Raw genomic sequence first — 22,691 nt, 5'->3', positions numbered from 1 at the left:
TGCAGAGCATTTCACAAGCCTTATACACTTCCCCCTCCATAAGGAAGAAAACAACCAGACCCTGCTGCCATTCCAGAGGGATGTAGCTTCTCTAGACCTCCACCAGCAGGCAATGTGCTTCTTGGCAATCATGCAGCCCAGGAACAAATAGGTGACTACAGCCCACCCCCAAAGCCCTCTTCCCTATTCTGAGGTAATGCATAGGGAACCTTCTTTTGTTTTCCAGTTGTAGCTGATGAAGTGACAAGAACGGAGGACAATCAACTAGATTTAAAATATGAATTACATTCAGGACAAGATTAGAAGAATCAAATGGCACTCAAAAGAAGGGTTCCCAGGATACTTTAATGGTGTACATGGCGACTACACCTTAATAGAAGCATGGAAATATGTGAAAGGGTACCTCCAGGAATACCCATTAATTGCAAAAGCTTAAGATGTCTACTACAATAGAACAAATGATCGAAAACAGGTCACTATTGAAGTTTCAACCAAAGGCACTAACAAGTATGCAGGAACAGCTACACCCTGGCTTTGACTGAGGAACTTCATTGGCACATCATATAAAGTCCAACCCAGGTCTCTCGTGCTCGAAGGAGGAGAAAACATTCATAGTGGGTACAGCTTCAAACAAAAGTCACTCTCTTTCTACAAATATGCATTTGAAGAACACATTACTTACTTTGGGTTATGTTTTTTCAGCTAGATAATCTAGAAGCACCTTTTGAATATTCCTCAGGCATCAGACTGGATACAGAAACTTTTCCATCCTGCACCTATGTGCCAGAAGGTGGCGCAGTGCAGCTCCGCCCCGACGCTGTTCTGCTCTGAAGTGACATGCGGGGACTATTTAGGTGTCACTCCTTCGCGCTGTTAGTTGCTTTCAAGACTGTCAGTGCCTATAGATGTGGAGCTCTGTAACCAAACTGATAGACCATTGTGCAGATTCCTAGACTTGGCATCTTAATAATGGGTAGAGACCACGGGAGAGTAGGTGAGGAATCTGTGGCTAGACAGAGTATCTACCAGAATTCTTTTTTTTTACCGAAGGTAAGTAACTTGCTCTTGTGATAGACACTTCTAGTCACAGATTCCTTACCCTCTGAATAGGGACAAAAGTTGAATCTAATATGAAGTGGGCTGTGAATGGACTAAAACCAGAAAGTCTTGCAGTACCAAGCAGGCCAGGCACCGTTCTCAGCAGACTTGTTTTGTGAACATATGAAGAGACACCCATATAGCTGCCTAGCAGATGTATATGACAGGGACTCCACGTCCCAACAAAATGGTAATAGCTTTGGCCCTGCTGAATGGGTACACAGTACTTCTGGAGGTGGCCTCTATGCTAACGTGTAGCTGATCTCAATGCAGAGCACGATCTAGCGTGAAATGGTAAGCTTCTGCACAGTCTTGCCTTCTTTTTGCTCTGGGAACCCCACAAAGTGGTGATCATCCACCTGGTGGGTTTTCGTACAATCGGTGTAAAAGCTGAGCGCTCTCTTGGTGTCCAAGCGATGGAGTGTTTCTACCTCCTTAGAAGGGTGTGGTGCAGCATAGGACGCCAGCAGGGTGATGGTTTGATCAATGTGGAACAAGGTCAATTTTCGGTAGAAAAGATGCTCTAGTTCGCAGAATCATCTCATCAGACAAAAAGGTGGTGTGTGGACACAGAGAGCCTGAATCTCACTCAAAGGCCGCGCGGACCCGATGGCAATTAGGAACACAGGCTTGAGAGTGAGGAGCTGTTGGGGACAGCTATGGAGCAGCATAATTGTTGTATACATTAAATAAATAAGGATGAGATTGAGGCTCCATTGGGGCATTGTACGAAAGTGCCCTCTCTTGGCATGATTATCCCCATTTACTGCCTGTTGTCAGTGTGACTGTGTTCACTGGGATCCTGCTAACCAAGAACCCAGTGAATATGCGCTCTCCTCTAAATGTGGTTGCTACCATCAGACATCAGACAATTGGACCTGCAGGGGATCAATCTGGTGTGTGCAGCATCAAACCACAAACTTGTGCCAGCGACAGGCGTATACAGTCTTTGTCGAGAATGATCGGCAGCCAGGAGGACATCCAGTACCTCTGGAGGGGGACCAAAGGCATTCAGCTGGCACCACTCAACCTCCAGGCATGAAGGTCGAGAGAGTGCAGACAGAATGGAGAACCCAACATTCCTGCTGCAGCAGCAGATACTTCTGTAGGAGCAGCCTGATTGGAGAACAAATACACAAGCCCAGGAGTTCTGAGTACTCTCCATACCCAATCCAGAACCACTAAGATAACTCAGGCCTGGTCCGCTCTGATCTGATCTTCTTGAGAACTTAAGACAGGAGAGGTATCAGCAGAAAAGCATACATGAGTCTCAAGCTCCACTCGAGGTGGAACGGGTCTCTGAATGGAAGAAGCCTTGGAAACTCCATAGCGCGTAAATGCTGACATTGCACGTTCTTGGCGGTAGCAAACAGATCAAACCAAGGCTCTCCCCATTTGCACAATAGACCTTGTGCAACCTTCGGGTGTTCCTACTGCTCGTGATCAACTAGGCGCAGATGTCCGAATTCCTCTGCCCTGGCGCTCAAAGATACGGCTAGGAAAAGCCCTTGGTGGTCCAGCCATTTTAAGAGGTGCAAAGCTTCCTCGCACAGTGTCCATGACCCCCAGTCTGCCCTGTTTGTTGCAGTACGGCATGGCAGTGGTGTTGTCTGTGAGCACCTGTACCTGACCCAACTGCGGTCTAGTAGCAATCACTGTAGATCTTTTTCAGTCTAATCCAAAATCTCAATGTCCCTTTGATGTTAGACAACTGGTACCTCAGACACCACTGCAGAGTCCGCATATGCTACCTGGCATATTCTACCAGGAGGATGCAGGAGGCCATCAGTCCCAGCAACCTTAGAGTCGACCACACAAACTCAGGAACGAGGCTAAAAGATCATAGCCTAAATGTCCTGGACTCTCTTTATAAAGGGAAAGAGACAAAACTGAACCATGCCCAGAATGGCTTCGATGAAGAGAAGCATTTGAGAAGGAGCCAGGTGTGACGTTCACATGTTGATAGTGAACCCCAGAAGTTGACAGGAGATTCCTCATAGTCTGGAGGTGGCTTGAAGACTGGCACCATTGACTTCTGAAGGTGTGCTATCACCACCCCCATCACTTTCTTAAAACACCCGAGGGGCATTGGTGGTTGGTGAGACCAAAGGGATGCACAGCGAATTAAAAATGCTTCTCTCCAACCACAAACCTCAGGTAGCGCCGAGGGGCTGGTTGAACAGGAATATGGAAATAGACCTCATGCAGGTTCAATGCTACTATCCAGTCTCCAGGGTCGAGAGCGGTCAAGACCTGGGTAAGGGTGGGCATATTTAACCTCTCCAAAGATAGGCACTGAGAGGGAAATGATGCACAATAGGTGGAAGATGTCTGTCCTTCCTTGGCATCAGAAGGTAGTGTGAATAACAATCTACCCTGTACTACTTCTGCCGCTGGCACCCTCTCAACAGCCCCTTTGGCCAAAAGGGCTTGCACATCATCCTCAAAACGGAGAGATGGTCCTCCGTCAGTCACTGGGTTATCAATGGAAAATGCAGCGGGGAAGAAAGGAAAGGTAAGATATAACCTTTGTGGAGAATCTGCAGGACCCACCTTGCCTGACATAACTGATTGGCAACCTGGATAGAATCTGCAGATTCTGCCTTCCTACAGGGTGGCCGTAACACTGTAAAAACTGACTAACGAAATGTGGTAGGTAGGGCTGTGGTGGTGCACAGACTGAGTGGCATGCTGACTTTGGACTCTTGATCAGTGGGCACCTTGGCCTCTCCTGCAAAACTGCTGGGTTTCCTGCTAGGGCAGAACAGACTAGTGGTAAGAGATACCTTGGTTAAAGCTAAGAAAGAAAACTGTGCGGCTGGCGAGGCTGGGCAGAGAGGCGCAGAGAGCAAGTGGTAACCTACTCTCCTTGAAAAGATCAAGGGCAGAGTCAGCCTTGTCTCCAAACAGGTGAGTCACATTGAAGGGCATGTCCATCAGAGATTCCTGGACACTGTCTGAAAACCCAGTCGACTATAGACACGCATGGCGTCAAATGGCATTGCTAGAGCCTACAGCTCACCCAACAGTCGCTGGTGTCCAAGAAGCAAATAATTGAAAACCTTGCCACATCACTACCATCTTGAATCACCTGCAAAAAGACAGGGTGAAGGTCTTCCGATAAACCAGGGAGGTCTTGTGCCACAGAGTCCCAAAGGTCATGTGTGTAACCACCTACCAAACAAGAGGCATTAATATCAGCCCAAACATCTCCACTCGCTTGGATTTCCTGTCAGGGTGGGGTGTAGTGCAATTTTTGGGGGGTTGATGTAGCTGGTTTAGGGCCTGCACCACGAGGCTCTCTGCAGAGGCGTGCGTCGACAAAAAGACTATTACCTGGAGCAGGGCAATGGCGTCTGCTGATCTGCCTGTTCACTGGAAGCTCAGTGCAAGGCTTGGCCCAAACTCCTAGGAGAGTAGCAGCAGGGCCTCACTGAAAGGGAGGGGAAGTTCAGAAGCAGTCTGGCCCGACTGCAGTGCCTCAGTCAATATATTTGTTTTTACCTTTATGGCATGGAACTCGAGTACAAGGACTTCAGATGCCCTATGCATATCCTTACCAGAGGAGGCCAATACTTTCATAGCTGGGCTGGAAGGGGAGAAAAAGAGCTGTATCTAGGGAGGTATCCAGCCCACTAGCTCCCTGCAAGTTCTTATACCCACTGTAGTCACAATGTGGCTGTGTGAACTCATCACTCTGGTGATAGACTTTGCTGGTGTCAGCCCTAAGAAGGGAAAGTATAGAATGTTGACTGATCTGAGGTAATACTTGTGTGGAAATGAGCACCTCAGTCAAATCTGGGCAGGATGTCCGTTGAAGTTGGACCGGTGTTAGAGAGGGCAATCGGGGCAACCTCTTCAGGCAGCGAGGCTGATGTACCTGGAACTATTGTAGGTATGGGAGCCGAAGGCAGAATCAGAACTGCAGACAAAGGGAGAAGTGGCTTGGACAGTCCAGGTGGTGGAGAGTGAACCGCTGGTGATAGTACGGTGGAAAGCCTCTCATCTCCCTAGGACCCGAAGGCCCGACAGAGGGAGTTGGTACAGCTCCAAGGAGTCACTGTATAGCTGCACAGAACTCTTTGATTTGGTGTGGCTGTACACCCCAGAAACTCTTGTTGTGCCAGAATCAGCTCCAGAATCTTCTCTGAAGATAGTCAACTTCGAGAGAGGGAGTGAGAAAGTTGATGTTGCCATGTGGTTTGTCAGGGGAGTGGGAACTCCACTTCAATATCCTATGTTTGTTGTGGTTGGATTTGGAGTGCAAATAAGACTGGCTTGTAGAGGAGCTCTGTCAACTACAGGAGCGGGACTGGGATTGATCCCTGGATTTGTAGCAGTCCCGAAGATGTGCCTTCTTGTGGGTGGGACAAAGTGTTGCCTTATGTTTCCTCACTGCCTTCGGGCTCATCGATGCACAGCCTCCACAGGTATTGGAGTTGTGGCCCGACCCTAGACACAACAGGCAAATATTGTGGGGTATCTGTTAATGACATGTTTGTGACAGTCCTTACAGGACTTTAAACCTGGTGTCCTAGGGGGGTGACACCTTGCACATTATGTAAAAATTTAAAAGAACAGTCTTTGACATACAAGAGACGCTCTGGATCAGCGTCTCCTGGCACAAAGAGAACGGAACTGATGCAAGCGCATGGGAGTGGAGTCAATATATGCACTGCACCTCACTTTTGGAGCCGAGTAGCATCAGTGCAAAGACACAAAGGTACCTTCCAGTGCACAGAAGCACTATGGAAAAGTTTCCTCATCCAGTATTACCCATGAAGGATATTCAAAAAGTGAAAAATCTGGGCTAGAATTCTCTATCAGAAGCCTTTATTTGTAAGGGGATGAAAAACACATTTTATTTCAAATTGCATTCATTACTAAAGAAAAAATATGGCCTCTAGTGACCCAATCATCATAAGGCATGGGGTGGCTGACAGTATGGTGTGACCTGAGGATTACTGACAGGGATATGGGCTGCACCCACTTGTCTTTGTTTAGCACGGGTACTACATGACTTTGAACTAAAGTCAGGCTGCAATCCACAAGCAGGAATCAAAAACAAGTATCAAAAGACCCTCTCCTTTCAGTTTCCTCTGGTACAACAGAAGCAGGCACAAACGCACATATCAGACTTTACCTCCCGAACAACCCTGGAAGTTCAGTCACTTACTGCTACTGTCAAGACAGTGTCTTCAGGAAACGTGGTCAAGAGTCTGAGGTCATGTACCCAAAAAGTTTCCAACACTTTGATGGAGTGGAAGAGGCATTTCTGGCAGGGGTACCAGAGATGCCTACAATTATGCAGTGTGCAATGCTGTCCCCCACAAAGCAGGAGAGAGTTCTCCAAAATGCGATTTAGTTTTGTCAGCACTCAGCTAGTTGAAGACCTTCAATATCCAATTAGCAGCAACTGGCTTGTTTTTTTACTACAACTACCTGAATCATGGCACAGGGCTGCAGGAGGACCATAGTATATACAATTTTTACTTATCCTGAAAGATGGAAAACCTTTTTCATTCAGACTAGCACAATCTGTTATCTTTGTCAACAGCTTTTTTCGAACGGTGTAGAAAACACATGAAGAAACAGTAGATAATCAGGGGGTTGCTGGCAACAAAACATGTTAAACAGAAGCAAAAAACTTACTGTACACTTTTCAGGAGAAGGTGGCACATCAAAAGCCTCATTTATATGATTATCCAAATCTTGCTGAAAGTGTATGAGATTTATTTGGTTGACACTGTTCTTTTTAGATTGTTTGGGAGGCAACGCAGGTGGTAGCACATCTGCAGCATTATCTTGAGATCTAGAAAAAAGAAAAGATTTGACTCTAAGCCTCATCTAAATGTGTTACTGAAGATAAAAATCAGTTTTTTTAAACTAGACTTTCAAGCAAGTACTTTAAATTGCAAAAATATTAAGGGCAATATTTGTACGTCGAACACAGCACCATTAATGTTAAAACGGACAGTTTATATGAAAAAATAAAAGTTCAAGTGCATTTCCTTTAATTTATTAATTTAAATAAAACCCACAGATGAAACCACCACAAATGTCCAATTTAAAGTCAATTTCTTCAAAAATTAAAAGCAACTTGAGTAGCAAATATTTCTCCCACCTCTGTGATTAAGACAAAACAAAACTATGAAACACAGATCATGCATCATAAATATGATTCTGACATTCAATAAACACAGTCTGCACATACTTGTTGAAGGTGGAAATCCGAGAAGCAAGACTACCTACAAGCACATATATCCAAGGTTAATCTTAGGATTCCAACACCCATACTCCTCTGCGAGGCAAAAAACAAAAAGGGAGTTAGGAACACCGAAAAGCTAGGGATTCACATGCTGGATGAACAGGTGAGCTATGTTCACCAGTCACAGACTTGTATGTGAGTCTCAGAAAACACCTGTAAAATAGGGATCTATACAATCGAGGTGTCTCTCCTCACCTCTTTATCACTGAAACTATGTCCTGGTAGTAAAGAGAGAAATCAAGACTTGGGAGAATCTATACCAGAGTCAAGCTTCCAAGCCGTAAAGACTATGCAGGAAGACATCTGTTGGAAAATGGCTCTCTCTGAAGGGTCACGCCTAAAGTCTTGCCTTCCTCCTCCTCTTTTTTTGACCACGTTTCTGTTGGTTTTAGGCCTCTGGGCACTTCACCACTGAAAAGTGCATGTGCTCTTTCCCTAAAAATGCTAACAGTGGCTCATACCCAACTGGCATATTTAATTTACCTATAAAACCCTAGTAAAGTGCACTAGATGTGCCCATGGACTGTCAATTAAATGCTACTTGTGGGCCTGCACCACTGATTGTGCCACCCACATAAAGAGCCCCTTAACCATGTCTCAGGGCTGGCATTGCTAGGCCTGTGTGTGCAGTTCCACTGCCACTTCGACTTGGCATTTAAAAGTACTTGCCAAGCCTTAAATTCCCCTTTTCTTACACATACATCACCCCTAGGTAACCCATAAGGGAGGATGCTAAAAGGCAGGACATGTATTTTCAAGTTTTACATGTCATGGTAGTGAAAAACTCCCAAAGGTCTTTTTCACTACTGTGAAGCCTGCTCCTCTCATAGGCTAGCATTAGAAATTCCCACTGTAGTAAAGTGCCCTCATTCTTGGCATGGTTAACCCCATTTTCAGCCTGTTGTCAGTGTGTTTGACTGTGTTCACAGGGATCCTGCTAACCAGGACCCCAGTGATTATGCGCTCTCCTCTAAATCTGGTTGTTACTAATCTTTTCTTCCAACAATTGGCATACCGGTGCCTCCATGTAAGTGCCTAGTACATGGTAACTAGGTACCCAGGGCATTGGGGTTCCAGGGTATCCCTATGGGCTGCAGCAGTTATTCTACCACCCATGGGGGGCCCATGCAAATGGTTCTGCAGGCCTGCCATTGCAGCTTTTGTGAAAATGGTGCATGCACCTGTTTTCACTACATGTCACTCCTGGTCATTAAAAGTCACCCCTATATTAGGCCCTCTCAACCAAGAGGGCAGGGTGCAGGTACCCCTGTGTGAGGGCCCCCCTGCACTAGCAGAGGTACCCCCACCATCTCCAGATCCATTTTCTTGGACTTTGTGAGTGCAGGGACGTCATTTTACTTGTGTACTGGACATAGGTCCCTGCCTATGTCCTGCTACATAATGATAACTCCGAACCTGGGCATGTTTGGTATCTAACATGTCGGAATCATACCCCAATACTGTTGCAAACATTGGAAGTATGATTCCACGCACTCTGGGGGCTCCTTCGAGGACCCCAGCATTGCTATCAGTAGACTTAGAGGTTTCCGGACAGCCCAGCTGCTGCCGCCCCTGAGACAGGTTTCTGACCTCCTGCTGCTTGATCTGATCAAGCCCAGGAAGGCAGAACAAAGGATTTCCTGTGGGAGAGGACGATAACAACCTCTCCCTTTGGAAATAGGTGTGACTGGCTTGGGAGGGGTAGCCAGGGGTTGCTTTGAAGGGCACATTTAGCGTCCTCCATGCATAAACCAGTCCACATTGGTTCAGGGACCCCCAGACCCTGGTGCCAAACTGGACAATGGAAAGGGGGGAGACTACTCCCCTATCCATCACTACCCCAGGGGTAGTGCCCAGAGCTCCTCCAGAAGGTCCCTGGGTTCTGCCATCTTGTTTCTAAGGTGGCAGGAAACTCTGGAAGCATCTGAGTGGCCAGACCAGGCAGGTGAGGTCAGAGCCCCCTTCTGATAGGTGCTTACCTGGTTAGGTGACCAATCTCCCTTTCAGGGCTATGTAGGGTCCCTCTCTAGGGTGGGTACTCAGATTCGGCTTGCAAGATTCCAGCAGGACTCCTCTGAAACCTTCACTTTGACTTCTGGCCACCGGAACTTGTAAGAAAAAAAGGACTCTTCAGCAACATTGCTTCCAGGGCTCCTGTCAGATTTGCAACACTTTCCTCGCCGTGCACCCTTAGAAGACTGCAACTCTTCAGCCTGCACAAGAAGGAGTAATCTCCCTTGGAGTGCAGGAGTCACTCCCCTGCAACCGCAGGCACCTACGTCAAGTGACACAAGTGCTCTCCAAAGGCTTGGATTAAGCTTACCTCCTGTTCTGCGGTCTCAGGGCTATCACAGACTTCACCAAAGAAAAGAAAATTCAGCATTTCGGAAAATTCCCCCCCTGCCGGATCGATGCAGCACCTGCCTCACAGCTGAAAAATGACTGCATCGCCTGCCTGATTGACACAGCGCCTGTTGCCTCATCTCAACGCATTCTGGATTTTCTACGCATCGTCCTGGGGCATCAAAATATTGCTGCATCGCAGTGAGGAGACAAGGCTGCACTCCTGGAAACTGACGCATCGCCTTGCAGCGTGGAAATAAACAATGCATCGCCTTTGCTGGGCGGATAAATCGACATACCACTTTACTTTTTGACGCATCCTCTGCTGCCTCTCTGCGTCGTTATTTTTGACAATCCCCAGGTACTCTGTGTTAAAAGGATACAATCACTAATTCTTAAGGATTGGACTCATTTAAACCGTTACAAAGTGATATCTTGATTTAGGCATATTGGATTTTTTGTCATTTTTCTTATTTCATTCAGATATATCTTATCTATTTTCTGAAACTGGTGTGAAGTACTTTTGTGGTGTTTTCACTGTGTTCCTGTATGAGTTATTGCACAAATACTTTACATGTTTTCTGCTATGTTAAGGCTGCCTGCTCTGTGCCAGGCTACCGGAGGGTGAGCACAAGATAATTTAGGTTGTGTTGCGACTTACCCTGACTAGAACTATAGTACCTATTTGGACAGGGTGCATACCTCTGCCAACTAGAGACGCAATTTCTAACAACATCCCATCTGGCCAGCTGGGTTTGGCACTGCAAAGCAGGGGCGCACCTTAAACACTAAGGGAAAAGAACAGGAGCAAGCTAGGGTTTGCCGGATTAATGTTATTGGTAATTCCTTAAGTGCCACATGTTGCACGTAGGCTGCTTCCTGTTGTCAGCATGAAGAAGTCCACTGAGATCATAATCAATTTCTTTAATCCAGGAGTTTGGGACATCTCCCAGGCCAGCAAAGTTAAAAGGAAAGTGAATGCTGAAAAAAACAATCTGCACAACACAACAAAAACTGACGGGCTTTGTCCTGACACAGTCACAAAAAAATTAAAAAAAATGAAACAATGTAGTAGTGGAATACTGAAGAAACACAGGGTATGTGGTAGAAGTCATGGAAATATTTTATTTAAAGCTTTTTAACACTCCCACTGTGTGGCACAATTTCAGCCAAGTACAAAAAAACACATTACCATAATAGATATTCCACCACAAGGCTGATTATTTTCGAGCACAAGAGAATTTAGCACCCTGCAGAAGAATATGGGGATCCAACAAAATATGCACAATTTACCACTGTCCTAAAACATACTAACTACTACACACTCAAAAGGAAAACGTAGTGCCCTGACCAAGGCACTGTAAAAGCTACATAGTATTTGGACAAAACTGAAGGGTCAAAAGTGAGCTTCACAATTTTGGTCTTACTGGGAATATTTATTGTAAGGCTCCAATAAATTCTCTAAGAATTACCCCAAACTGGATCAAGATTTATTTGCAGTGAAAAGGTTTTAAGATTCACATTTTGTTTGAGAGCAGGTGTGGATAGAAGTTGAAGCATGATGCAAGATTCTCAATCAACCAAATGGTTTCAACTCTAATCATAATACAAATATCAGATAAATCATGGAATACAAATTCATCATAGAATAAGAAGTGATATAGGCTGATAACAGCTGCACTATAAAGGGCCTTTATCTTTTTCCAAAAAGATTATTATAGCTTCATTCAAAGATGAAGGAGTGCAGCCGGTGTTGCGGATTTCCCTAAACCCCTCTAGCAGCAAATGGGTAACAATAGATGCCAAAATCTTGTATATCTCAGATGGAATATAATCCAGTCAAACCAATATCCGCAACCTCTTTCTACAAAAACTCTACGTAGGGCATACATTTATCACAAGTAGTTGATTTAGGCAAGTCTAGAGGTCTCAAGAAATACCCGATGTTTGCAACACTGTCCTTAGCCTCCACCTGATATAATGCAGAATATGTAGTGAAAACTGACAAAATCTTGGAGCACTGAGTGCAGCCCCCCCCCCCAAATTATCTTTTATCTGCACGATTATATTTCCGGGGGTCTCTAACCGACTAAGACATGCCAACAACTTGCCTGATATGTTGCCTATTTCACAGACACAAGCTTGGGTTTTAAAGCTTTTTTCTGTTAAGCCAGGAAGTTGATAATGCAGTGCTCTGACCTCATAATTCCATACGTTTAAGGTATGTTTCTTGCGCTGCCTCAGAACGAGAAACTATTTGTGTAATATGGAACTGAATTGAACTATTTGGTTGTCTTCTGGCCAAAATATCTATTTTCTATCTTCTTTTAGAATCTGGGAAATTAAAGATTGACGCGCCTCTGATGAAAGCTTTCATAGTATCCCAAACCATAAAGGGATGAGCTGACCCTTGATTAATTGATATGAATTCCTGCGATTATGTGTGTAGATACTGAATATAGTCAGATCGATCAGATATGTATTTAGGAAAAAAACTGCAGAGCGAGTTCATATTACTAAAGCAATTGTCTTCCCATTTGAGCATAACAGCTGAATTATCAGTCATAAAGATGTAGAATTTAAGTTTTACACAAAGATGCAATTAGAGTCCTAATCAAACAAATCTGAGAGCACTGTCTGTGGGGGTGTAGAAAAAAAAAAAGTATATCTCTGGATTTTGCTCCCTCCATATAACAACTATGTTCAAACCTTTCATCATATTAATTATGCTAGCCTTAGTTTTATTAATTCGTGCTGTATGAGAGGTGCTGGGATTTACAAGGAAAAGATTCAAAATTCAGTTAAAGCGGCCAATAATAATGATGGGAATTTTAACATATTTTTAATCTAATATCATATCAGTAAAAAAAAAAATGAGGATTATGATAATTAGGAGCATATAGATTAGCCAGGATAAAGTGACTATTACTTTCCTAGTCAGCTATTTATCCTATTACCCACCTACTTTCCCGTTCTACTTTAGAATGAATAAGCCTAAGGTGGTTATTACAACCCTGGCGTACGGTGTTAAAGCGGCGGTAAAAAATGTGCAATTACGACCGTGGCGGAAACCGCCAACAAAGACAGCCACTTTAACACTCAGACCGCCACGGTGGTACAAACAAACAGCGCGGCGGTCACCGCCAACAGACAGGCGGAGGACAATGTACCGCCCACACTTATGACAGGCCAATCCGCCACCTTTTCCGGGGCGGATTCACCGCGGAAACAGGCATTTCGAAGGGAAAACGCTCACCTCTACACACTCCATGAGGAACGACGACACCATGGAGCCGGAACTCCATATTCTTCCTGCACTAGTCTTCCTGCTCCTGTACCAGGAGCACCAACTCCGGCAGCGAAGACCACAGTGAGTACTGCACCTACGACATAGGGGAGGGGGAGGCAAAAAACAGGGACACACACACGCAACACCCCAACCCCCAACCTCACCAACGCATATCCAAACATTACAGTAACACCCCCCAACCACCCCGGAAGAATGCAAAGACAAAAGGAAATGAGTGGAACCATTATAATATATCAAAATTCAGTTAGCAAATATATACATATATACACTATTAACAAAATATACATCACTAATAGTAGTCCAGGTATTGCACCATTCATAGTCCGTGGACCACTGGGCCCAAAATGCATGGGCGAGGCCCACGCAAGATACCCGAACATGATGGAGAGAACAGTGCAGGGGCATCAGATAGAAATACAACAGGCCCCTCAGGGGGAAGGGGGGGAACCTCAGCCGGATGAGTGCACAACACCAGATCCACAAGGGGGCTCCATGCCCACTGCTGTATCCTGGGGAGTGCAAAGCCACAGTTTCTCAAGTCTCTCCAGTGGGTGGTTTGCCCACTGTACCATCCTGGGGAGTGCAAAGCCACAGTCTCAAGTCTCTACAGTGGGTGGTTTGCCCACTGTACTATCCTAGGGAGTGCAAAGCCACAGTCTCTCAAGTCTCTACAGTGGGTGGTTTGCCCACTGTACCATCCTGGGGAGTGCAAAGCCACAGTCTCTCAAGTCTCTACAGTGGGTGGGTTGCCCACTGCTGTATCCTGGGGAGTGCAAAGCCACAGTCTCTCAAGTGGATAACAGTCTCCACTGATTCTGGAGGGGGACTGGTGCCCAGAGTGCTTCATCCTGTGCAGGACAGACGGAGTGGATGCAGGTCTCCACTGGTTGTGGAGGGGGACTTGTGCCCAGAGTGCTTCATCCTGTGCAGGACAGATGGAGTGGATGCAGGTCTCCACTGGTTCTGGAGGGGGACTGGTGCCCAGAGTGCATCACGCACCCCGTGACGGTCCCTGTTGCGTCACTGCCCCTGCCGCTCATGGGCTAGCGGTGCTTGAGTTGGCGGTGCTTGCCTTGGCGGTCCTTGCCCTGTTCAGCGGTGCTTGAGTTGGCGGTCCTTGCCCTGCTCAGCGGTGCTTGACTTGGCAGTCCTTGCCCTGTCCAGCGGTGCTTGACTTGGCAGTCCTTGCCCTGTCCAGCGGTGCTTGACTTGGCAGTCCTTGCCCTGTCCAGCGGTGCTCGAGTTAGCGGTCCTTCATTGCCCAGCAGGGCTGTGACTGGCGGGGCCCTCCTGGGCAGCTGGGCTATGGATGGTGGGGCCCTCCTGGGCAGCTGGGCTGTGGCTGGCGGTCCTTCACTGCCCAGCTGGGCTGTGGCTGGAGGGGCCCTCCTGGGCAGCTGGGCTGTGGCTGGAGGGGCCCTCCTGGGCAGCTGGGCTGTGGCTGGCGGTCCTTCACGGGCAGCGACAATGGGGCTGGCGGGGTCCTCCTGGGCAGCGACAATGGGGCTGGCGGGGTCCTCCTGGGCAGCGACAATGGGGCTGGCGGGGCCCTCCTGGGCAGCGACAATGGGGCTGGCGGGGCCCTCCTGGGCAGCGACAATGGGGCTGGCGGGGCCCTCCTGGGCAGCGACAATGGGGCTGGCGGGGCCCTCCTGGGCAGCGACAATGGGGCTGGCGGGGGCCCTCCTGGGCAGCGACAATGGGGCTGGCGGTGGCGTCCTGGGCAGCGACAATGGGGCTGGCGGTGGCGTCCTGGGCAGCGACAATGGGGCTGGCGGTGGCGTCCTGGGCAGCGACAATGGGGCTGGCGGTGGCGTCCTGGGCAGCGACAATGGGGCTGGCGGTGGCGTCCTGGGCAGCGACAATGGGGCTGGCAGTGGCGTCCTGGGCAGCGACAATGGGGCTGGCAGTGCCCTCCTGCCCAGCGGGGATGATGGCGGTCTTCTCCGCCGTGCTGCTCCTCCCAGACTTTGCGGGTTTCTTCTGCCCCTTCCCCACCTTGGGAGGAGTCACAGCTGAGTCCACACTCCCCACGGGACCCCTGGGAGCGGCTTGGGTGGCTGGAGTCTTCCCCCTCCCTCCGCGGGCACTGGCCAACTTCTGGTGCTTCACGGGAGGGGATTGGCTGTGCTATGGCTCCGTGATACACTGGCTGGCCTGGTGGCTGGTGCACTCCACATACCTCTGACAACAGGCACCACTGGTCCCGGTGATTTTGTGGCTGAGGTGCTAGTACGGGACCTATGAGTTGGACGGGGGTGGTGGGAAATATGTTAAGGGTGGACAGGAAAAGTTGTTTGGAGACACTGGGACGGGTAGCTGGAGGGGGTTTGGGAGTGGAGGAAGGGGAGGTGGTTGTAGGAGGTGTAACTTTTGTGGCTTTGGGTGCAGGTGCATGCGCTGGAGGCTGTCGTGAGGTGGATGTATGTTGGGTGGGTGTGTGCCTGTGTTTGTGTATCTTGGGAGGGGGCATCACAGACACACTGGGAGAGGACACAGGGGACGTGTGGATGGTAGAGGGGTGGTGGCTGCAAGTGAGCAGGGTGTGCTGGTGCAGGATGTAGTGGCTGTAGTGGTAGTGCATGCCGGTGTGAGTGTAGACGAGACTGGGAGGGAGGAGGGCGAGGAGGAGGAGGAGGACACAGTGGAGGCAGTGGATGTTGGTGTGTCTGTATGTGTGTGATGCTTGAGTGAGTGCCTGTGGGATGTGTGGTGCTTATGTTTGCCTGAGCTTCCCTTGTGTGGTGAGGTGTGTGCAGGCTGGTCTGATGGTGTGCTTGAGATAGGCAGAGGTACAGGGGATTGGGTCTGGGTGGAGTAAGTTGGAGGGGGAGGCTAGACAGGGATAATGGCTGCCATCAGTGCGGAGGCCAGTGTTTGAACGGTTCGATGAAGGGCAGCCTGAACAGAATGAATGCCCTCCAGGAATGCATTTGTGTGTTGCAACTCCCTTTCTACACCCTGAATGGCATTCAAAATGGTAGACCGCCCAACAGTGAGGGACCTGAGGAGGTCAATGGCCTCCTCACTAAGGGCAGCAGAGGTGACAGGGGCAGGGGCTGAGGTGCCTGGGGCAAAGGTGATGCCCACCCTCCTGGGTGAGCGGGCAAGGGGCGAAGGCTGAGGGGCTGCTGGGAGGGCAGTGCTAGTAGGGGGGGTGGCAGCTGTACCTGTTGAAGTGGGGGGCACAGATGTTGCCGCCACCACAAGGGAGCTCCCATCGGAGGACGAGTCCGTGTCGCTGGTTGCAGATCCTGTGACCGCCGTGGTGCTCCCCTCGCCCTCCGTTCCACTGGTGTATTCAGAGTCCGTAGTGTGGGCCTCCATGCCCATGAGGGATGCAGCTCCGGTGCCACTGCACCTCCGCCTGATGATGCTAATGCACACAATAACAGGGAGACCGCAAAAAAAGGGGGGGGGGACGGACGGGGGGGACAGAAGAACGACATGTTGAGGTGCATGTATTACTGCTACAGTTGGCGGACAAGACAGACACAGCAGCCCCCTGAACTACGTCGCGCTGTTGGGCTCTACAGTGCAATTCCTGGGAAATGGCCTACAAGGCTATGGACGACATCTGCACACATAGATGACACAGGTGCATGAATAGCTGTACTTCGCACTCTACAGAGGTGGGGCTGGGGGTCACAGGGCCATGCCTTACGAAGGGGCCTAGCCTACGGAACTCACCCTGGCCTAGGGAAACCCACAGCCCTCCTCCCCCACCCAGACCCCTCCACTGCACACAAAGTCAGCTGAATGAGAGTGTACTCACCCCCTTGTGTCTGCTGTGATGCCCTCAAGCGCCCATCCAACTCAGGGTAGGCCACCACCAGGATCCGGAACATCAGGGGGGTCATGGTTCGACGGGCACCCCTCCCACGTTGGGAGGCCATCCCAAGCTGAGCCTCCACCGTCTTCTTGCTCCAGCGGCGAATGTCCTCCCATCTCTTCCGGCAGTGGGTGCTCAGTCTGTGGTGGACCCCCAGGGTCCGGACGTCCTTGGCAATGGAACGCCAAATATCCTTCTTCTGGTGGGCGCTGACCTACATGAAATGTACAGGGGAAGAAGAGAAGTCATTACCAACTGCGCCGTCAAAGTGAGTGGCCCCCATCCCTACCCTTGCCATGTGGCACATGCAACCACCGCCTTTCATGCACGCAGAACTCTGCCCCCTTCCTTCTTACAACCAGCCCTCTCCACACAGGCATAGCCCATTCAACATGCTTCCTGTGTACTTACTGTTGGTCTGGAGGACCGTAGAGTAGCGTGTACTGGGGGAGGACCCCGTCGACGAGCTTCTCCAACTCCTCCGCAGTGAAGGCAGGGGCCCTTTCCCCAGACGCACGAGCCATTGTCTCTTCCAGACCGAGGTCACAGCAGCACTTGCAGTGTAGGTCCTCTCCTGTTGAAGATCAGGTATTGAGTGATTCAACAGATAGAAAATGGCGGTCACGTCCGCGGTGGTGCGTACCATCACCGCCGGCGTACATCGTCATTGGTTCCTGGGACCCATAGGGTCCCATGTTAACCAATGCAGCATTGCGCCGCGGTCTTTGACCGCCTACCGCGACGGTGTACAATGCCAGCGCAGTTACCTCACATCCCATTGTCCCGCTTTAGAGGGCAGACAGCCGCCATTTCAGGGGCCCACATGGCCTAATTACCAACTGCGTCACACATACCTAGGCCTACTCTCAACACACATACAGGCCAGATTTTGTGTCTGAATCGTGTTCTGTCTAGACTGTGGGTGCATACATCTGAGTTGTTTGACTCTGTGGTCACTGTTGTCCTTCATAGGCACCGTCCGCTGGGACATGTGAGGAGATGGCGGAATCCTCTGGTGTACCGACCGCTGGTGGACCTGTTGACAATGGAGGAAAGAAATTTGATCATCACCTACAGCTTTGACCGTGCCACAATCCAGGAACTGTGTACCCAGTTGGAGCCAGACCTGATGTCAGCAATCCGCCATCCCACAGGAATCCCCTGTCAAGTGCAGGTGCTATCAGTGCTCCATTTCCTTGCAAGTGGGTCTTTTCAAACAACTGTGGCCATGGCATCAGGGATGTCCCAGCCTATGTTTCCCAACGTATTGTCCAGAGTGTTGTCTGCCCTGCTGAAACTCATGCGGAGCTACATCGTCTTCCCTCAGGTGGAGGACTTGCCTACAGTGAAAGGTGACTTCTATGCCCTTGGACATATCCCCAACATCATAGGTGCCATTGATGGGACCCATGTGGCTTTGGTTCCCTCCCCTCCCCCTCCCCCCCCCCCCCCCCCCAGGAGTGAACAGGTGTACAGGAACCGGAAGAGTTATCATTCCATGAATGTCCAGATGGTCTGTTTGGCAGACCAGTACATCTCGCAGGTAAATGCTATGTTCCCTGGCTCAGTGCATGACGCCTACATCCTGCGGAATAGCAGCATCCCTTATGTGATGGGTCAACTCCAGAGGCACCGTGTGTGGCTATTAGGTGACTCTGGTTACCCCAACCTGTCATGGCTACTGACCCCAGTGAGGAATCCCAGGACCCGGGCAGAGGAACGCTACAATGAGGCCCATGGACCCACTAGGAGGGTGATCAAACGCACCTTTGGCCTCCTGAAGGCCAGGTTTAGGTGCCTCCATATGACAGGTGGATCCCTATTCTACTCACCAAAGAAGGTGTGCCAGATCATCGTGGACTGCTGTATGCTTCAGACGACAGGTGCCTTTTCTGCAGGAGGATCGTCCAGATGGTGGTGTTGTGGCAGCTGTGGAGCCTGTGGACAGTGATGAGGAGGAAGCAGAGGAAGAAGACATTGACAACAGGGACTCAGTCATCCAGCAATATTTCCAGTGAAACACAGGTGAGAATACATTCCTGCCTACTACAAGTATTTTTACACTTCTACCTCTCTCCTGTCTGTCGATTTCACCCAGTGTATGGTCACTGAGTTGTCACTTTCCCTTACGGTTTCACAGGTGTGGGTCCCAACGTGTGTCATCTGCTTAGATTCCTCATGGACTAGAGCTGTGTGACATAGGTATGTTGACATTACTATTTCCTGGAAATGTTGTCACTGAAATTGCAAATACACTATTTCAAAATCAGACAGACTCCAGATCTTTTGGTGTTTTAGGTGTGTTTATTTACATACAAAATATTGGAGGGGGAAGTTAAATGGTGAGGGGTGATGGCAGAGGAGTGTCCATGGCAGAGTCCAGTCTATTTGTCTCATAGGTGCATTGCCCATATGGGCATAGGAAGTGGAGCTGGGGCAGTTCCAATATGGCAAGGGTGACAAAGTGGGACAGTGGGTTGACAATCAGGGTGGTCTCATTTCTTGGCGGGGGTCTTGGGATCGTGCTCTGTCTTGTTCCTGGATCTCAGGGACCGCTTGCGGGGTGGTTCTCCATCTGCAGGGGGTGGGGTGCTGGTGTGGTGGTCCTATGGCGGTGCCTCCTGTCCACTAGCGCCGGCGGAGGTGGTGGGCAGTTTATCATCTATGCTAGTGTCAGCGGCCCCTTGGAGTGCCACAGTGTCCCTCCTGGTGTTGAGTATTTCCTTCAGCACCCCTACAATGGTGCCCAGGGCGGAGCTGATGGTTCTGAGTTCCTCCCTGAACCCCAAATACTGTTCCTCCTGCATGCGCTGGGACTCCTGAAACTTGGCCAGGACCGTTGCCATCGTCTCCTGGGAGTGGTGGTATGCTCCCATGATGGAGGAGAGGGCCTCATGAAGAGTGGGTTCCCTTGGCCAGTTCCCCTGTGTTCCTGGGCCTCCGTCCCCTGGACCGTGTGCCCACTGCCACTGCCCCCAGGTCCCTGTTGTTGTTGGGGTGGTGGGTTATCCTGGGTTCCCTGTAGTGGTGGACAGACAGCTGATTGACGTGTCCTGGGGACGGAGGTATGGGCCAGCTGCGTGGGTACTGTGCTGGTGTTACCAGAGGGTGGAAGGTCTGTGGTGGCCTGTGCCTGTGTGAGGGGAACCAACTGTCCCGAGGCCCACGATGGTCCGGGCTGGTCATCTAGATCTAGTTGGACAGAGCTGCTGTCATCACTGTGGGCCTTTTCTGTGGGTGGGGTGGAGATGTCTGGACCCTCCTGTCTGGTGACGTTGGGTAGTGGTCCTGCAGGGGTGGAAAAGCTTAATTATTGCATCTGTGTGTGTCATGGTATGCAATTGGTGGGTGACCGTGTACCCCAGTGCTGGCATTCCTGTGTGGGGGCTTGTGTGATGATGGTTTAGGGGGGTGTATGGGTATTTGCAGTGGGCATGCTTTAGTGATGGGTGTCCATGCTTTGGTGTTGCATGCAGGGCTTGGTGTTGCATGCAGGGCTTGGTGTTGGGATGTGTGGTCTGTGATATTGGGACATTTGTGAGGAGTTGGAGTGATGGGGGACAGTATGTGATGGCATGCAGGTAGGGTGGGGGATGTAATAGTTAAGATTTGTCTTACCAGAGTCCATTCCTCCACTGACTCCTGCGAGGCCCTCAGGATGCACAATCGCCAAGACCTGCTCCTCCCATGTTGTTAGTTGTGGGTGAGGAGGTGGGGGTCCGCCACCAGTCCTCTGAACCGCCTGGTGGTGTCTTGAGACCACGGAACGCACCTTCCCCCGTAGGTCGTTCCACCTCTTCCTGATGTCGTCCATATTTCTTGGGTGTTGTCCCACTGCGTTGACCCTGTCGACTATTCTTCGCCATAGCTCCATCTTCCTTGCAATGGAGGTGTGCTGCACCTGTGCTCCAAATAGCTGTGGCTCTACCCGGACGATTTCCTCCACCATGACCCTGAGCTCCTCCCCCGAGAACCTGGGTGTCTTTGCCGTGCCATGGGGTGGTGTAGGTGATGTGTGGGGTGGTGTGTGTGGTGATAAGTGTGGTGATATGTAGCGGTGTGTGGTGTTTTGTGCGTGGAAGTTGTGTGGGTGATGGTGTGGAGTGCCTGTTGATGCTAGTTTGTGGATGGTGGTGTCTCTCTCTGGCCTTCTTTCGGAATTTTTGGTCGTAGGTGTTTGTGGGTGTGTGTTTTATATTGTATTGGGTGTGTGGGAGTGGTGTGTGTATGTGTATCAGGTGTATTTCGAATTGTCCAATGTGGCGGTGTTTTGTATGTTGAGCGCGGCGGTGTGTACCGCCAATGGAATACCGCGGTTGAAAGACCGCTGCGTTGATTCGTGTGTCGTGATAGTGTGGGCGTCTTTCTGTTGGCGTGACGGTGGAGGATTTGTTTTCGCCAGTTTAGCACTGACCTTTGGTGTGGCGGACTTGTGTGGGTGCCTGAACTTTGTCGGATTTCGAGATGTGGGTCATAATAGCTGTGGTGGAATTCCGCAGCGGTGTGTTGGCGGTCTTCTGCACGGCGGTAAGCGCCTTTTACCGCCAATATTGTAATGACCCCCTAAGTGCCTTATTAAAAATTCTAATAGAGAGACTACTCTGACCTGAACAATATGTGGCGCTTGCTATCTGAGAAATTCCAGATATAATGTGTCCTCTGCAGCATTTAGATAAATTATAAATTCCGGCCTCATTTTTTGTATGGTGGGTCTCCTGTAGGGCCAGGATATCAGGTTCTGTGTGCAAGGATTCAGAAAAAAACATTGGCCCTCTTCCTCCCATTTTTTAAGGCATTAATGATCCATGATAAAATAGTAACCATTTCCTTTCTCGTCTTTTACTACATATGTATTCTCTATAACATGTTGCCTTATTTTCAAACTTTAGGTGCTCGTTTACTCTTTAGTGTTGACATTGACCCAAACACTTTTGCCCTTACTCTCCTCCTCTCGCCTCTCTTCCTTCCTCACCCTGTCCCCTACCCCCACCACCGTTCCTCTAGTTCCCCGGGAACTGCTACGGAATGGAGATCACCACTCTGTATGGATGTCTCTCAGGACTTCAGGGCAATAATGGAGTAGCATCTCCCTCCTCTAATTTCCTTACACTACCAGCTATTGTGCAACAGTGTCAAGATAATCAATGTAATAAATGTAAAGAGCATTTTTCTTTCAAGAATTGCTTGGTTTTTGCTGGTTGAGAGAAAAGAATGAAGGACCCTTTCCAGTTAACTTTGAAGAAAGAGCCACTTGTGAAAGAAACAGGAATTAAAAAGGCCTAAAACCTAGGAATGATGGCCCTCATTTCCAGCATCCTAGTAGCAGTCTTCCAGGCCAAATCCTGAAAAATTGATAAATAATATCCCTCTGGTACACTAAATCACTTGCCTTCTCTAGCACTGGAAATTATTATTTTTTTATGCTAAAGCCTTAAAAATAGGTGATAATGGTGCACTGTCTGCTTCCTGCTTTGTATGGACCTGTTGGAACCCAATGTGCGTTTGCTATGGAAACTATTTGGGTAGTCCCCTGTTCATTGTCTCTAGAGTTGCCCAGGACATGAGCAGGAATAAGTTTAACAAGCCATTTAATTATAGTCATTTCTGTGCCATCAGCACCACCTGCCATCTCTGCCCCTCTGGAGCTCCAACAATACACAGATTAGATCTGCCAGAACAGTTCAAGATCTTCACATTTGCGTTTCAGAGTTCCCCTATTTCTTCTTGTTTCTTCTCCACCTGAGAATATGCCTCCCTCCAGAGTCTGTAACTTGGTTTCAATTGTTTTGCTGGTGTCCATGAATTTGATGATTTGTTGCTGAATAGACAGTATTTTAATG

General features: G+C 49.2%; 1 protein-coding gene across 3 annotated transcripts in view; it reads right to left on the bottom strand.

The window, feature by feature from the left end:
• The window catches only part of PTPN4 (protein tyrosine phosphatase non-receptor type 4), a 975,501-nt gene that overhangs the window by 447,731 nt on the left and 505,079 nt on the right, over nucleotides 1-22,691 (bottom strand). For all 3 annotated transcript variants that reach the window (XM_069224613.1, XM_069224612.1, XM_069224614.1), the window contains exon 16: nucleotides 6,751-6,910. In XM_069224613.1, coding sequence (XP_069080714.1) covers nucleotides 6,751-6,910 — 160 coding nt within the window. The remainder of the gene's footprint in view (nucleotides 1-6,750; nucleotides 6,911-22,691) is intronic.

Source organism: Pleurodeles waltl, chromosome 3_1 (genome assembly GCF_031143425.1).
Source record: "Pleurodeles waltl isolate 20211129_DDA chromosome 3_1, aPleWal1.hap1.20221129, whole genome shotgun sequence".
In the NCBI taxonomy this organism is placed as follows: domain Eukaryota; kingdom Metazoa; phylum Chordata; class Amphibia; order Caudata; family Salamandridae; genus Pleurodeles; species Pleurodeles waltl.
The sequence above is the reverse complement of the archived record's forward strand: the minus strand, read 5'-3'. Positions and strand labels throughout refer to the sequence as shown.